Source organism: Anolis sagrei, chromosome 11 (genome assembly GCF_037176765.1).
Source record: "Anolis sagrei isolate rAnoSag1 chromosome 11, rAnoSag1.mat, whole genome shotgun sequence".
Taxonomy (NCBI): Eukaryota; Metazoa; Chordata; class Lepidosauria; order Squamata; family Dactyloidae; genus Anolis; species Anolis sagrei.
Window position 1 is genome coordinate 30,180,738 of NC_090031.1, and position 17,449 is coordinate 30,198,186.

The following is a 17,449-nucleotide window of genomic DNA, read 5'->3' on the forward strand; positions in this document are numbered from 1 at the left end:
AGAGATGTAAACACCAACACACAATATACAAGACTATATAATTCATAGATTAGAATGGACACGGTATTTGGCTTGCCTTCCTGAATAGCTGGTTTTTGTTTTGCTTGTTTATTTAATTAAAATGCAGGATGTATTTTCATCCACTGTACCAAAATTGGCACAAATACCCAATATGCCCAAATTTGAATACTGCTGAGGTCGGGGGTGGGGGGGGGGTGATGTTGTCATTGAATCCAACTTAGCACACAGAACTCCACTGATCAGCAAAAAAATACTGGAAGGGTTTGGTGAGCATTGACCTTGAGTTTGGGCGTTGTAGTTCACCTACATCCAGAAAGCACTGTGGACTCAAACAATGATGGATCTGGACGAAACTTGGCACAAATACTTGGTTGAGTTTGTGGAAAATAGACCTTGACATTTGGGAGTTGTAGTTGCCGGGATTTATAGTTCACCTACAATCAAAGAGCATTCAAAACCCCATCCAGGATTGAATGGGGCAAAACTTTCCACACAGCACCCCCATTCCTTTCAGGGACTCATTGCCGCGAGCCTCCCTCTAGCCTTGCACACTCCCTCGAAACATCTTGATATTTGGGAGTTCTAGTTGCTGGGCAATATAGTTGACCTATAATCAAAGAGCCCCTTAAAAACCACCAACGATACAATTGGGCCAAACTTCCCACGTGGAACCCCCATGCCTTGAAGGGACTCACTGGCGCGAACCTCCCTCCAGCCTTGCATGCTCTCCCTCGCCCACACTGCCATGCACAGAGCATGCCTGCTCTCCCCTCCCCACTTGGAGTCTCAGAAACAGCCCTCCCCTTGGCTGAGAGACCAGCCAATCACAGCGAAGGAGGGCTTTTGGTGGGAGGATTCACCGTCTGTTTCCAAAAAGGGAGAGAAGGACAGACGGAGAGATCGTCAGCCTTCTCCGCTAAATTGTAGAATAATAATATTATAATTGTACAATAATATAATAATTGTATAATATTATTATAATAATTGTATAATAATACTATAATTGGATAATGTTGTAAGTTGCTTCTGGTCGCTTCTGGAGCGAGAGAATCAGCCGTCTACGAAGACGTTGCCCAGGGGACGCCCAGATGTCTTGCAATCCTGCGAGGAGGCTTCTCTCAACCTGAGCCCTGCCACATGCACAATGGAGGACCTCCTTGCGGCAACACCAGAGGCACTCCAAGTGGCCAGCTACTGGTCAAAGGACATTTAATCAACTACCAAGCTTGCAAATTCTGTGGTTTGTCTGTTTGTTTGTTTTTGTTAAAAATGTAATACAAATGTCTGGTAGCTGTTGACATGATAAATAAATAAATTGGATAATAATTATATAATAATTGTATATTATTATTATTATTATTGTATAATAATATTATAATTGCATAATAATATACAACCCTAACCCTTAACTTCACACATTGGGATATCTTCAGCCTTCTCTGCCAAAGGAGTTCCTCAAACCATCAGAAATATGTGTTTTCTAATGGTCTTTGGCGACCCCTAGGATGAGAACTGCATTCACAGGTGACTACTCAGGAAACTACAGTTACAGGTAAGCAACTAATAATTCTCGAATAGGACCATTCCCAAAGCCAAAAAAGCGGCCAACGAATCAACAGCGTTGCCAAATGTGTAACTCCGGTTAAATATACGTGAGGAAGGAACAAGAAAAGAGATGTTTTCTCAGCGTTTGGTGGCATTTATTGACAGTGAACGCAGTTTCTGCCTGTCTCCAGCAAAGGGCTTTTTCTTCTTCTCAGGCTTCAGAAAGAGCCTCAAAACCCTTTTGCCGGCAGGAAGCATGTGATGTCCCCTGTGTCACCAAAGCCTCTCTTTGAAGACCAACTCTACGCAGATTGGGTCCCAAGTCTGGATCTAGAACCCGGTCAAACGTCTTCGTCTTTGCCTTCCCGCGCTTTTGTAAACGTTTTCTTTGAGAAGGAAAATCTGGCCTTCATGTCCAAAGCCAGACATTTAAAGTGACGTCTCCTACAGAGCGTTAAAATCAAAACGTTTGTGTATTCCCGGTTTCTGGTACCAAATGAAACTGGGAAACTTTCAAAATAGATATATATATTTGTATGTTGTTGTTGTTGAGAGACAACTGGAGAAAATGTCATCTTCGGTTCGGCTCAGGCAGTTTGTTGTTTCCCCCTGGAATACGAACCAAATGTGTCTCTGTCCTGCAAAGTGCTTTGTATGTTCATTAGGCCAAAGGAGGGGTCAAACTTGTCCAAAGAAGTCTTCATAAAGGTGTATGGGTTTCTCTCTCTCGCTCATGCGCCTTCAGCCCCCCAAACGCTGCCCTTCACCCCAAGCAAAGCCTCCCGGCCGCTCCTCCGGCAGCGGGTTATAATTAGGGTCTTCTTCCGGCGTGTCGAAGATCGCTTTCCTGTTGGGAAAAAGGGGTTTCATAAAATTACGTTGTAGATAGGAAAGTTGCTTTTTGCAAAGGGCTTCCCTAACTGCCCACCCTGGCTACTCTATGTATTTCCAGAGCATCCTGCCCAAGTTTATAGTCCTCATCAAGGAAATAGATAAGACAGATGAGTTAGCTGGCAGGGAAGCACCCTTATTCCATTATTATAATATATATCAATACACATAATCAAAGTGAAAATGTGTATGTGTGTCTGTGGATGGAGTGTCCACTTACAGACAAGCTCCTGACTCTACAAACAGCTATATCTCCCATTAGGAGACATCAAAGGCTCTTCCTCCAGTGACATTGCAGCTTATGGAGAGTGCCATGAACATGTCCAAGAGCCCTGCCAAGGTCCCTCACAAGCACCAGACTGCCCACCACCCAAGGAATGCTTTCATTTGGGGACAATTTCATCCTAGATTTTATGTGTGCCATGCAGTCTCTTCCAACCCTAGGATTCTATGCAAAGCCCCATCTTTCCCCCCAGGCATGGGATCCCCTCGCATCCCCATCAAGGCACAAAGAGACTCACAACAGGGAGGGCGTCCTCAGAAGCCTTCCTCCACCGGGCTGGTTTGGGAAGACATCTTCCAAGAAGTAATAGATGTGGCCGACAGCAATGCCTGCAATCCAAAGGGAAAGAGATCAGAAACCTGTCATCTTACTAAAGTAACACGGGTTTGGAAAAGCTGTTCAGCTGTGTGTCCATAACGCTGGCACTATAGACCGTATTTACTTGAGGTTTGTACTACAAAGGTTCCTCCGTGGCTTGGTGGATCTGGACCAAACATGGCACACAAAGCCTTCATGGCCCCATTTGAAATCATTGAGGGGTTTGAACTAGAAAAGAGTCCCTCGCCCCCTTTTAAGGCTCAGAGCGGAGGCAAAAGAAAAGGAATGAAGTGGATTGGCTGTGGCTAAGTGAAGGATTGGCTCTGGCCAGGTAAAGTGGCCCTCTGGGATCTCAATGGGAAAGAAAGGGAATGGAGTGGCTTGGCTACTGCTAGGCAGCATGTGCCTGAGGGGAGGAGGAAAGGAAGGAAGAAAGAAGGGACAGAGTAAGGGAGGGAACAGGAAAAAGAGAAGAGATGAAAAGAATGGAAAGGAAGAAAGAAAGCAAGAATGGGGGAAAGAAAGGAAATACAAGAGTAAAGGAAGGGAAGAGAGAAGGAACAAAGCAAGGGAGGAAAGAGAGAAGGGACAAGGGAAAGGAAGAAAGCAAGAAAGGGGAAAAGGAAGGAGGAAAAACAAGGATAAAGGAAGGAAAGAAAGAAGGGACAAAGCAAGGGAGGGAAGAGAGAAAAAGGAAATAAAACAGAAGACGACGTATGAAGGAAACAGATAGAGGAAAGAAGTAAGTATGGAAATAAAGAGAGCCTTGCCATCAGAATGACATTTATTTATTTATTTATTTATTTATTTATTTATTTGCTTGCTTCACTTTTATACCGCATATTTCAGCCCTTGACAGGCGACTCAATGCATGAAGTAGGCCTTGTCAGAACTGGAGAAGCGAGAAAGTGGGACCCTCCAACACCTGCCACCTTTGCTAGTTGTTAACGTAAGAAGCTCTGCCTGGAACATTCGGGGGCGAAAACCCATTTGCACAGAGATCATAAAGAAGAGCAGATGGGGTCCATCACAAAAGAAAAAAGCTGCGCAGCCATGATGGCCTCCTTACCCAAAAGATCCACGATAATGGAGTTCCCCAGCAAGAGCGAAAACCCCATGAGAACCCAAGGGAGGAATGGGGCCTGGAAGATGAGGAGCCCAAAGAAGTTCATGCGCACAAAGGGGTTCCGGCGGCTCCAGACGTAGACCAACATGATGGTGAAGGCCTGCCCTAAGAACACCAAGTTGACAAACAGGCCAAAAAGCTGGCGGAGGAAAACGTTAAGGAAAACGTTCGGCAACTGACTGCTTTGTGTAACTCTGTTTATATGTGATGGCTCTAAAACTGAACTGTTTCTATTAAAACTATGCAAGTTCCTTCACCTCTTAATTCGAAAGATAAACATGGAATGCAAATGAATAACTACGTTAATAGTCAATGCACCCATACTGAGACAGTCGGACCCTTATATATTCAACCCACAGAAATGCAAAACCACTGACTTTGGTGATCAGTTGCATAATAATTATCTATATTACATATACACACATATAGCAAACAGTTATATTACATATTATATGTGTAGATAGTTGCATAATATATATCACTAGCTGTACCTGCCATGCGTTGCTATAGCTAACCTTCCCTCCTCCCTTTCTCTCCTTTCCCTCCTTCCTTCGCTCCCTTTCCTTCTCGACCTTTCTTTCCTTCGTCTTTCTTCTTTTTCCTTCCTACCTTCCCTCTTTATCTCTTTTTCCCTCCTTCCTTCGCGCCCTCTTTCCTTCCTTCCCTTATTTTCTTTCCTTCCCTCCTTCCTTCATTCTCTACCTCTTTCCTTCCTCCTGTTTCTTTTCCTTCTTCTTTCTCCTTTCTTTCTTCTTTCGCTCTTTGCTTTCATGCTTTCTTCTCTCATTCCTTCCTTCCCCCTTTTTTCTTTTCCTTTTTCTTCTCCCTTCTTTCCTTCCCTCCTTCACTCTTTGTGTCCATTCTTCCTTCTCTTTCCTTTTTCCCTCCCTCCCTTTCTTTCTCCCCTTCCTTCCTTCCCTCCTTCTTCCTCCCCTTTTTTCTGTATTGTCATTTAGCATTTCATAATTTAGCTTTTTTGGGTTTTTAAGTCTTTTCTGCTGTTTTTTGTTTTGTTTTATGAGTGATGGTCACTCGTTGGTCTGTTAGAGGTATAGTGTCCAAATTTCGTGTCAATTTGTCCAGTGGTTTTTGAGTTATGTTAATCCCACATATGAACATTACATTTTTATTTATATAGAGTATATATATTTTTGTATTAAGCATATTTTTAAAAATTGTGTCAGATTTCTAAAAAAATCCAGGCCAAGACTAAACACCACCACCACCACCACATTTTATTTGTTATGCACCACTCCTCATGGGTAGATGCGGGGCACAAGATAAGTAGAAACACATCACTATAAAATGTGTACAATATTCCTATCGAAATTTTAACACACACACACACACAGTCGATCCCCTTTCTCATTAATTCCTTCAATGTGATTGGAAACATTAATCCTTCCCTCAAGAGAGACCCAGTCAAAAGGATACGGTCATCAGCAGTCCGCCAAAAAGGAACATAAAGACAAAGTCTGCCGTCCGGCCACGAAAGGACCCTTCTTCCAGCATCCGGCAGTAGCGATATCTGAAGGCGGGAGGTCAGGAAAACGCCAGGATCCAGGCAAACGTTTTCTCATTTTCTGAGATGATAGAACGTTAGGATTTCATAGAAACAATTTGGGTTTCAAACAATCCAGGTTTAGGGTCCAAACAGAAGGACTTCAAAGTTAGCGGAGATCAGAAGTCTGCCTCAAGCCATTGTTATTAGTGTTGTTGTTGTTGATGTTATCATTATGCTAGCAAAAAGTGACAAAACAACATACTGGATGCAGTTTCTTTTGTTGCAGAAAAGACAGGGAATGTTCTGCAAAAAGAGCACACATTAATATTTAATTATGTTTTAGTTGTTGCATTTGCTTTGTTTTAATTAGATTGTGTGGTTGTTAGCTGCCTTGGGTCCCTATGGGGAGAAAGGGGCTAATAAATAAAGATGATGATGATGATGATGATTTTTTGTGTGTGTCAGGAGCCACTTGAGAAATTGCCAAGTCGCTTCTGGTGTAAAAAACTTGGCCGTCTGCAAGAACATTTCCCAGGGGATGTTGCCCAGATGTTTTTGATGTTTTACCATCCTCCCATGTTCCCACATGAGAAGCTAGAGCTGAGATGGGAGCTCAACCTGCTCCCCAGATTCAAACTGCCAACCTATCAGTCAGCAAATAATATACAAGTTCTGATTCGAAGCTAATAATAATAATAAACCATTTCTGTTCTGAAGCTGATGATGATAATAATAATGTACAAATAATATACAAATTCTGATCTGAAGCTGCTGCTAATAATAATAATAATAAAAAAAAACAATTTCTGTTCTGAAGTGGATAACAATAATATACAAATTCTGATTCAAAGCTGCTAATAATAACAGTAATACGCAAATTCTGATCTGAAGCTGGTAATAATAATAATTATCATCATCATCATATACAAATTCTGATTTGAAGCTGACGATGATAATATACAAATTCTGAAGATGAAGCTAATTATTATGATTATTATTATTACTATTATATACAAATTCTGGTCTGAAGATGATGATGATGATGATTATGTTATGGGATTATTTGAGCCAGGTTGCAAAAAGGCCTTCCATGCAAGCAAAACGACAACGCTTCCAGCTCTAAGATTCTATGAGTTTATGATTCCAAGTTTTTAAAAAGCTTTCAAAACATCCTGGCACTCAAGACTCACATTTACATCCTTCTCACATTTAGGACATCAGAACAACAACAACAGCCAACCTGTCAAAATCCAGGATGACAATTAAGGACAAAGCAACTGCTTCCTTCCTAATAATCCCAGATCCCCTCAATCACCTTGGATCCAGCCATGGTGACACTACGAATTTTGCCTTCTGGGAAACAGAAACAAAGGATACAAAAAGATCATATTGAACAAAAAGTTAAACCCAACTGGTCCGAAGAAAAGGTAGTTCGTGATAAGCCGCCATACCTGTAAGAGAAATTGAGCGTCAAAAGACAAAGAATTGCTTAGATGAGAAGAAGCCACCCATTAAGGCAATGGATTTCTTCCCCCGATACAAGAAATTATAGAGTGTCTGAGGCTGGATCTACACTGCCATATAAAATCTAGACCACCTGCTTTGATGATCTGGATTATATGGCAATGTAGATCTGGCCTGAGCTTCTACTGAGTACATTTCAGTTGTCAATGAGCAAGAGCCTTGGAGTCACTCAATGCTGGAGACCCAAGCAAGGAAAATAAACAAGCATGTAATTCTCCGGCAATATTGTGAGCACACATTCCATGAATGAGAGAAACAACAGGAAAATTTACAGTTCCCCCTCCATAGCCGCAGCTTTGACTTTTGCAGATTTGATGCAATTGCTGTCGGTCTCAAGGATCACTGACATTAAAACGAACAAACAAACAAAAGACACTTACTTGAAAATTCTTAAATATCAATTCCGGGTTGAAGTACAGCTGAAATGGAGTGATTAACTCTAATTGCTGAAATAAATAAGAAAACAAAAGGCGTTACCCTTCCCATCCATTTTACCAAGGAGCCATTATTCAATATTTCTGCAATTCAGAAGTGTTTCGTAGATTAATAAATCATTTGGTCTAGGTTTAATTCCACTGGGGCCCCCAGTGGTGCAGCGGGTTAAACCGCTGTGCTGCTGAACTTGCTGACCAAAAGGTTGCAGGTTCGAATCTGGGGAGCAGCATGATCTCTCGCTGTTAGCCCCAGCTTCTGCCAACCTAGCAGTTCGCAAACATGCAAATGTAAGTGGATCAATAGGTACTGCTCTGGTGGTCCAACCCCATTCTGCCAAGAAGCAGGAAAATTGTATTGAAAGCGCCTCTGACAGATGGCTATCCAGCCTCTGTTTAAAAACATCCAAAGAAGGAGCCTCCACCACACACTGGGGCAGAGAGTTCCACTGCTGAACAGCTCTCACGGTCAGGAAGTTCTTTCTAATATTTATTTATCGTGTCATAGGCAACCAGAACATTGTATTACATTTCTAACAGAACAAAACAAACAAACAGAAAAAAACCTACAAATTTTGCAAACTTGGTAGCTGATTAAATGTCCTTTGACCAGTATCTGGCCACTTGGAGCGCTTCTGGTGTTGCTGCAAGAAGGTCCTCCATCGTGCATGTGGCAGGACTCAGGTTGCATTGCAGTTCTCCCTAATGTTCAGATGGAATCTCATTTCTGTAGTTTGAAGCCATTGTTTTGTGTCATAGTCTCACTGTAAAAGTTTGTTACACTTTTGCACCTTTACTTCAATCTCTAGCTTCTTGTAACCCATGTGAATGATCTCTGACAAAAGCTTGGAGTTCCACATTTTGGCGCCTTTGCGAACGAAAATTGTTTGAAATAGCAACCTTCTTCAAGCCTCCACTAGTTGTTTGTTATTGCTTACAATATTGTATATGTGTGTGTTGGTATGCAGTTTTCCTTAACTCTGTGTTGTGGGAGGGGCTGCTGACGATGTGATCAGACCTGGGACTATTCAGGACTCAGACTCCATTTTAGAAGGAGTATGCTTTTAGATGTCAGTAGAAACAGAATGCTTTAGGAAGAAGACAGAGGCTCCATTAGACTCTGAAACTTTAGACTTTGGGCTGTTAATCATTGAATCCTAGAGTTGGAAGAGACCTCATGGGCCATCCAGTCCAACCCCATTCTGCCAAGAAGCAGGAAAATAACATTCAAAGCACCCCCGACAGATGGCCATCCAGCCTCTGTTTAAAAACCTCCAAAGAAGGAGCCTCCACCACACTCCGGGGCAGAGAGTTCCACTGCTGAACGGCTCTCACAGTCAGGAAGTTCTTCCTGATGTTCAGATGGAATCTCCTTTCTTGTAGTTTGCAGCCATGGCTCCATGGGGTCCTAATAATAATAATAATAATAATAATAATCTTTATTTGTACCCCGCCACCATCTTCCCAATGGGGATTTGGAGCGGCTTACATGGGACCAAGCCCAAACAACAATTACAATAAAGAACAACCGAATGCAAACCGAAAACGCAAACAATAAACAACATCATAATTACATAAAACATATGAATATACAGCAATATAAAATTACAATAAACACAGTGACAATGGGTGGGCTACATGTAATGGTTAAAAGAACTAATTAAAACTGGTTAAAAACTCGAGTGAGATAAAAGAGAAACAAATTATTTGTGGAGGAGGGCTCATTATAGTGGGAGATGTGGAATCAAATTTTCCCACGAGGGGGGGACGGGGACGTATACTCCAGTAAGAGTCCTAGTCTCCAGGGCAGCAGAAAACAAGCTTGCTTGCTCCTCCTCCCTATAACATATTCCCCTCACATATTTATACATGGCCCTCATCATGTCTCCTCTCAGCCTCCTACTACAACTCCCATCACCCCCAATATGCAGATAAGCTTTGTAAGGAGGGGAATGGCTTAGGGAGAGGGAGGGAAGCCTTGATTCTGGTGCACATGCACTCTGGGCTGGGAAGGAATGGGTCCCCCTGCTCCTACTCCCACTCTCATCCCGCGGGGCCTACTATGTAAGTAGATCAATAGGTACTGCTCTGGTGGGCCATCCAGTGCAACCCCATTCTGCCAAGAAGCAGGAAAATTGCATTCAAAGCAACCCTGACAGATGGCCATCCAGCCTCTGTTTAAAAACCTCCAAAGAAGGAGCCCCCACCACATTCCAGGGCAGAGAGTTCCACTGCTGAACAGCTCTCACGGTCAGGAAGTTCTTCCTAATGTTCAGATGGAGTCTCCTTACTTGTAGTTCGAAGCCATTGTTCCATTGCGTCCTAGTCTCCAGGGAAGCAGAGAACAAATTCGCTCCCTCCTCCCTATGACTTCCTCTAACGTATTTAGATTCCAGGGCAGGGAGTTCCACTGCTGAACAGCTCTCACAGCCAGGAAGTTCTTCCTCATGTTCAGATGGAATCTCCTTTCTTGTAGTTTGAAGCCATTGCTCCATTCCGTCCTAGTCTCCAAGGCAGCAGAAAACAAGCTTGCTCCCTCCTCCCTAGGACTTCCCCTCACATATTTACACATGGCCCTCATCATGTCTCTTCTCAGCCTTCTCTTCTTCAGGCTAAACATGCCCAGCTCTTTAAGCCGCTCCTCATAGGGCTTGTTCTCCAGACCCTTCATCATTTGAGTCGCCCTCCTCTGGACACATTCCAGCTTGTCAACATCTCCCTTCAATTGTGGTGCCCAGAATTGTATTCCAGGTGTGGTCTATCATTATCATTATATTATTATTATTATTATTATTATTGTATCATAATAATCATTATTAATGTGTTGTTAATAGACTTTGGGCTGTTAAATGATCAAGGGTCTGGAGAACAAGCCCTATGAGGAGCGGCTTAAAGAGCTGGGCATGTTTAGCCTGAAGAAGAGAAAGCTGAGAGGAGGCGTTTGGAATCCTCTCTGTGAGGCCTGAGTGTACAATCCCCCCTCGATTTCTCTTCGAAGACCCCAACCGATTGCGGCCTAGCTTCCCCTCAGGCCTCCCTCCCCCCTCAGGCCTGCCTCCGCGCTTCCCTCCGCCCCCAATCCCTTTCCGGGCGCGACTCACGGACCACGGCGGCGGTGGTGAGGACGCAGGCGGTGGCGTAGGCCCGGGTGACCGGCGGAACCTGAAGGTACTCCTGGCGGAAAGTCTGGTACGCCATCTTGCCTGGCGTGGCCCCACCCTCCTCCGCCCGGCCAATCGGAGCCCGAAGCGTGTTCCCCTCCGTCTAGCCAATCCCAGCCCTCCGCTTCTCTCGCCCGGCCAATCAGAATCGCCTTTTGCTCGCCGGCGCCGCCAATCGCAGCCCTTCCCCGCCCCCTCGCCTCGCGCCGCCGCCCATTGGTTCCCTCTCTCCGCCAATGGGAGGCCTCCACCTCCGGATAGCTTTGGGTCTGGACCAATGGGAGCGCGGGATGGGCAGGAAAAAGAGGAGGAGGCGTGGCCAGGCGAGGTTTTCAAGAATGGGCGGGAACGCCGTTGCTTTCCATTCCGGTCAGGCCTGGTGGGAAGTCAGTCCTGTTTATATGTATAGCAGACGCAGGGATTGAAGGTTTGCCTCCTTTGGGGTAAGTCTGTACTTGATTCTGCATGTGTAGAGGATATGAGACAATAATAATAAAGGGTATAATTTCATTGTACATATGCACACATAGATATATACCCATAAATACATACATATATATGTATACAATTATATTATATATATACACAATATATATAATATGTGTAATGGTACAATGAAATGTGTAATTTCATTGTACATATACACACATATATGCCCAAATACATATATATATATGTGTGTGTGTGTGTGTGTATAAATATACACACACACACAAAATTATATTATATTATATTATGTTATATATATTCATGAGAGCCCCAAGTGGCGCAGTGGGTTAAAGCACTGAGCTGCTGAGCTTGTTGATCGAAAGGTCGCAGGCTCGATTCCGGGGAGCGGTGTGAGCTTCCGCTGTCAGCCCTAGCTTCTGCCAACCTAGCAGTTCGAAAACATGCAAATGTGAGTAGATCAATAGGTACCGCTCCGGCGGGAAGGTAAGGGCGCTCCATGCAGTCATGCCGGCCACATGACCTTGGAGGTGTCTACGGACAACACCGGCTCTTCGGCTTAGAAATGGAGATGAGCACCACACCCCAGAGTCAGACATGACTGGACTTAATGTCAGGAAACTACCTTTACCTTTACATATATATATATACACACACACAATTATATTATGTTATATATATTCATAATATATATAATGGTATAATTTCATTGTACATATACACACACACACATACATATATATATACAATTATATTATATTATGTTATATATATTCATAATATTTATAATGGTATAATTTCATTGTACATATACACCCATAAATACATATGTGTGTGTATATATATATATATACTCACAAACACACACATATATATATACAATTATATTATATTATGTTGTATATATTCATAATATATATAATGGTATAATTTAATTGATTTACGGAACTCCGAACGCTGAGCTCAGGATTAGCCTACTACTGTGTTATTGTATTGTTTTGTATTGATGATTTTAATTTTTAATTTGTAACTGTTTAATTGCTTTTATATATGTATGTATATGTGACAAAGGCATCGAATTGTGCCTTCCTCTGTAAGCCGCCCTGAGTCCCCCCTTGGGGGTGAGAAGGGCGGGGTAAAAGTGACGGAAATAAATAAATAATACATATACACACACATATATACACATATATAGCCATAAATACACATATATGTAAACTATTATATTATATACATAATATATATTATATATATGGTATAATTTAATTGTACATATACACACATATATATCCATATATACATATGTATACAATTATATTATATATATATATATATAACGTATTCTATATTTGTATTGTAGTATATGTAATAATATATATAATAATACACATATTTATTATTTATTATTCGAACTTATATGCTGCCACTCCCCTGGGGCTCGGAGCGGCTTACAAGAACAAGCTAAAATCGAACAACAATTTAAAAACAGCAATATCAAATATTCAATTAATGTAATTTTATATATGTATGTAATGTATATTTATACATACACCTGTGCATAATAATATAATGTGCATAATAGTATAATGTATTCTATATCTTTGTTATAGTATATGTAGTAGCAATGTGTATACACACACATATATATTCAATGTATGTGTGCATATATATGTAGGTATATATGCAGAGTATATGCATAGTTTATATATATATTCTTATATACATACATATATAATAATGTGTATAATATGCATTATGCACATACAATTACTGTATTTTTATATATTTCATTATACACATTATTATAATCCACAGAGAATCCAATACACATATATATACATATTATATATAGAACAATATAATGTATTCTATATCTGTGTTGTAGTATATGTAGTAGCAATAACGTGTATATACAATCATATATTCAATAATGTGTGTATGTATATATGCAGAGTATTTGTTGTTGTTCATTCGTTCAGTCGTCTCCGACTCTTCGTGACCTCATGGACCAGCCCACGCCAGAGCTCCCTGTCAGCCGTCACCACCCCCAGCTCCTTCTAGGTCAGTCCAGTCACTTCAAGGATGCCATCCATCCATCTTGCCCTTGGTCGGCCCCTTTTCCTTTTACCTTCCACTTTCCCCAGCATAATTGTCTTCTCTAGGCTTTGCTGTCTCCTCATGATGTGGCCAAAGGACTTCAGCTTTGTCTCTAGTCTCCTTCCCTCCAATGAGCAGTCGGGCTTTATTTCCTGGAGGATGGACTGGTTGGATCTTCTCGCAGTCCAAGGCACTCTCAGAGTATATGTATAGTTTATACAATAAAAATACACACGTGTGTGTATATATATATATATAAGCATATATTTTCAATTATTATATTTTTTATATATGCACAGAGGTTTAACCCACTGCACCACTGGGGGTTAAGATATAGAAGATAGTTAAGATATAGAAGATATAGATAGATAGGAGGCTGTAATAATTACGTATGCGGAGAGAGTAGTGGAGGTTGAGTTGGAGTGTAGTGGAGAGTAGTGGAGGCTGTCAGTCTCCCTCCTTGGAGGCTGAATTCTTTCCTTTTGCCTCCACAGCTCGTGATGTCTGACGCACGCTCGTTATACGCGACCCAGTTCTTTGGCTTCACACCAGAGACCTTTGTGCTGAGGATCTACACGGCCTTCCAGGAGTCCCTCTCACGCAATGTGGTGAGAATGGAGGCGGACCTGCTGGAGCGCTTCCCCAATGAGGACCCGGCCCTCATCCGCCAGGGCACGGAGGAGTTCCTGGCCTTGGCCAAAGACCACTTGAAGGCCCTCTTTCCGCAGTTGGAGGCCACCCTGCACCAGTCTGTGCTGGACATCCCGGACAATGTCCAGCTCCCGGGAGACCAGGCGCAGGAGGAAGCTGGGGAAGGCTCTTCGCAGGAAGGGCTCCGAGAGCTGCAAGAAGAGGTCCGACAACTAGAGGCCCGGCTGGAGGCTGAGAACCGGGCCGCGGAGGCCCTGGAGGCTGAGCTGGAGGAGCAGCGGATTGTGCGGGCGCACCAAGAGAGGCTGCGGCAGTGGTGGCGGGGCCTGGAAGAGGCCACCCGGGGAGACGGGAGCAGTGTCAGCCTCCAGGAAGCGCTGCAGGCCTTGACTGAGACTGCACTGCAGCTGCAGGACGTGGTGCGCACAGTCGAGAAGAAGTTGGCCGAGTGACCCCTCCCTCCCCCCCCCCACACGCGGAGCTGGACATGGCACGTTGTGTAATCAATGCACATTAAATCTTAGAGATTGTCACGCAGCATCACAGCCATGCTTTTCTTTTTTGTTTTCCCTGAAAATAAGCCCTAGGATGATTTTTTGAGGATGCTTGGAATATAATATAATATAAAACCCTCCCTGGTTTCCCTGAAAATAAGGCCTACCCTGAAAATAAATCCTAGTGTGATTTTTCAGGAGTCTTTTTGTGCTTTTAGTGATATCCTTGTTTCCCATGCTCAGATCTTGACTGAAAAGGGAGACTTTATTTGGCAGTGAAACAAAACAAACAAGCAACCCAGCATTGTTCCATATACTGTATATACTCGAGTATAAGCTGGCCCAATATATAAGAAAGGCACCTAATTTTACCACAAAAAAACTGGGAAAACGCATTCACTTGAGTATAAGCCGAAGGTAGGAAATGCAGCAGCTTATAATAATAAATAATAAAACTTTATTTGTACCCCGCTACCATCTGCCCCCGGTCGCGCAGTGGGTTAAAGCACTGAGCTGCTGAGCTTGTTGATCGAAAGGTCGCAGGTTCGATTCCGGGGAGTGGCGTGAGCTTCCACTGTCAGCCCTAGCTTCTGTCAACCTAGCAGTTCGCAAACATGCAAATGCGAGTAGATCAATAGGTACTGCTCCGGCGGGAAGGTAACGGTGCTCCATGCAGTCATGCCGGCCACATGACCTTGGAGGTGTCTATGGACAATGCTGGCTCTTCGGCTTAGAAATGGAGATGAGCACCACACCCCAGAGTCAGACATGACTGGACTTAATGTCAGGGGAAAACCTTTACCTTTTTACCATCTCCCCAAGGGACTCAGTGTAGCTTATATGAGGCCGATCCCAAATACAACAATACAAGCAATAATAACAATACAAGCAATTAAAATAAAGCATGGACAATAAAATGATAAAACATTAACAATAAGACAATACACAATTAGCTACCAGTCAATTACAAAATAAAAAGAGATACCACTGCAATTAAATTAATTGATGTTAAATGTTTTTGAATATTTACATAAAACTGTAATTTAGGATAAGACTGTCCAACTCTGATTAAACAATTGTTCCAACCTTTTTCAGTGTAAATGTGCTTGTGTCTCCTTCCAATAATAGAATAAAAGAAATAGTAAACATCACAATGGAGTAAGATAGTAAATGTTATAATAATAGAGAATTGCAAAAGTCGCAAAATAATCCTTTATACAACTTGAATCGGTTACAAAAAAGCATTTGTTCCACTGCCGCATAGTTGGATCATCAAATGTCTGGATGTCATCAGGGTTTGGGAAAATATTAGCAAGTTCACTGAAAATGCAATGAAACAATGGAAAACTAGGATGTTTGTGGGCAACGGATGATATGGAACTGTTAAAATCAAGAGAGGAATTTTCCAGGGTACTCACTGTCACCACTGTTATTCATCATTGCAATGATCCCACTGTCAGCAATTCTACAGAAAACAAACCTGGACTGCCTAACGGCAAGAAATTCATCAAAAACTTCCCACTTAGTGTACATGGATGACCTAAAGCAGCATTTCTCAATCTGGAGGTTGGGACCCCTGGGGTGGTCGCGAGGGGGTTTCAGAGGGGTCGCCAAAGACCATCAGAAAACATATTTCTGATGGTCTTAGGAACTCCTTTGACAGAGAAGCCTGCAGATATCCCAATGTATGAAGTTAAAATATGCTCATTGACAGATTATATTCTTGCATTTTTAACTGGCCAAAGAAATCTTTGGATTTACATGGAAATTAAGTGGCTTTAATTATTATAATTTAATTATTCAATTATAATAATATACAATTATAACATTATTATACAACAACAATATACAATTATTATATTATTATACAATTATAGTAATATACAATTATATAATTATTTAATAATTATTTAATAATTGTATAATATTGTTATAATTGTATGTAATTATTATACAATTATTGTGGAGCCCCTGGTAGCGCAGTGGGTTAAACCCTTGTGCCTGCAGGACTGAAGACTGACAGGTCGCAGGTTTGAATCCGGGGAGAACACAGATGAGCTCCCTCTATCAGTTCCAGCTCCTTATGCAGGGACATGAGAGAAGCCTCCCACAAGGATGGTAAAAACATCAAAAACATCTGGTCGACGTCCCCTGGGCAAGGTCCTTGCAAACAGTCAATTCGAGTATAATCCAACCCAAATATAAGCCGAGGCACCTAATTTTACCACAAAAAACTGGGAAAACTTATTGACTCGAGTATAAGCCGAGGGTGAGAAATGCAGCTGCTACTGGTAATCATTAGTAGGTTAAATGTATTTGAGTATTTACATAAAACTGTAATTTAAGATAAGACTGTCTTGATTAAACCATTATTCTAACCACCTTCACTGTAAATGTGCTTACGTATCCTTCCAATAATAATAAAGAGGGTAAAATAATAAATGTAATAATGATAATAGAGTAAAATAATAAATGTAATACTAGAGTAAAATAATAAATATAATAATGGAGTAAAATAATAAATGTAATAAAATAATAGTACAGTAAAATAATAACAATAATCATAATAATAGAGTAAAATAATAAATGTAATAAAATTACTAATAACAGTAAAATGCAATGAAATGTGATGATTACAGGAATGGAAATTTGGACGACTGATTGGATCACGACTCTAGTTATGAGATGCATTGTGTTGTCTATTGTTGTATCAATATTGTATATTATGCTTTTATGGTTTTAAATTGTATATCGTTTATTGATTCTTATCCTTGTAAACCGCGTTGAGTCGCCTGTTGGGCTGAGAAACTGCGGTATACAAGTAAATAAATAAATAAATAAATAAAATAATAAATAACCTTGACTCGAGTATAAGCCGAGAGGAACTTTTTCAGCCTAAAAAGGGGGCTGAAAAACTAGGCTTATACTCGAGTATATACAGTTATTGTACAATTAT

The 17,449-nt window shown here is 41.6% G+C and overlaps 2 protein-coding genes across 2 annotated transcripts; one reads left to right on the top strand and one right to left on the bottom strand.

The window, feature by feature from the left end:
- Nucleotides 1-1,699: 1,699 nt before the first annotated feature.
- Nucleotides 1,700-10,866, bottom strand: DERL2 (derlin 2). The gene is made up of 7 exons (XM_060756807.2): nt 10,749-10,866; nt 7,593-7,658; nt 7,066-7,139; nt 5,619-5,712; nt 4,128-4,323; nt 2,979-3,069; nt 1,700-2,413 (listed from the first exon to the last, which is right to left on the bottom strand). The coding sequence occupies exons 1-7, from the start codon at nt 10,839-10,841 to the stop codon at nt 2,308-2,310; spliced, it is 720 nt and encodes a 239-aa protein (XP_060612790.1). The 5' UTR covers nt 10,842-10,866; the 3' UTR covers nt 1,700-2,307.
- A 276-nt stretch (nt 10,867-11,142) lies between these two features.
- On the top strand, nt 11,143-14,530 carry LOC132763893 (protein MIS12 homolog). The gene is made up of 2 exons (XM_060757727.2): nt 11,143-11,247; nt 13,843-14,530. The coding sequence occupies exon 2, from the start codon at nt 13,849-13,851 to the stop codon at nt 14,449-14,451; it is 603 nt and encodes a 200-aa protein (XP_060613710.2). The 5' UTR covers nt 11,143-11,247; nt 13,843-13,848; the 3' UTR covers nt 14,452-14,530.
- Nucleotides 14,531-17,449: the final 2,919 nt, after the last annotated feature.

Bases quoted from the DNA above. Each gene is read 5' to 3' on its own strand.
- LOC132763893 (XM_060757727.2), top strand. From the start codon at position 13,849: ATGTCTGACGCACGCTCGTTATACGCGACCCAGTTCTTTGGCTTCACA.
- DERL2 (XM_060756807.2), bottom strand. From the start codon at position 10,841: ATGGCGTACCAGACTTTCCGCCAGGAGTACCTTCAGGTTCCGCCGGTC. The intron at 4,324-5,618 runs GTATCCTTTTGA...TTCCTCCGCCAG, and splicing joins TTGGCGGACTGCTGATGACC to CTTTTTGGCCTGTTTGTCAA. The intron at 2,414-2,978 runs GTGAGTCTCTTT...TTTTCCCAACAG, and splicing joins CTGAGGACGCCCTCCCTGTT to GAAAGCGATCTTCGACACGC.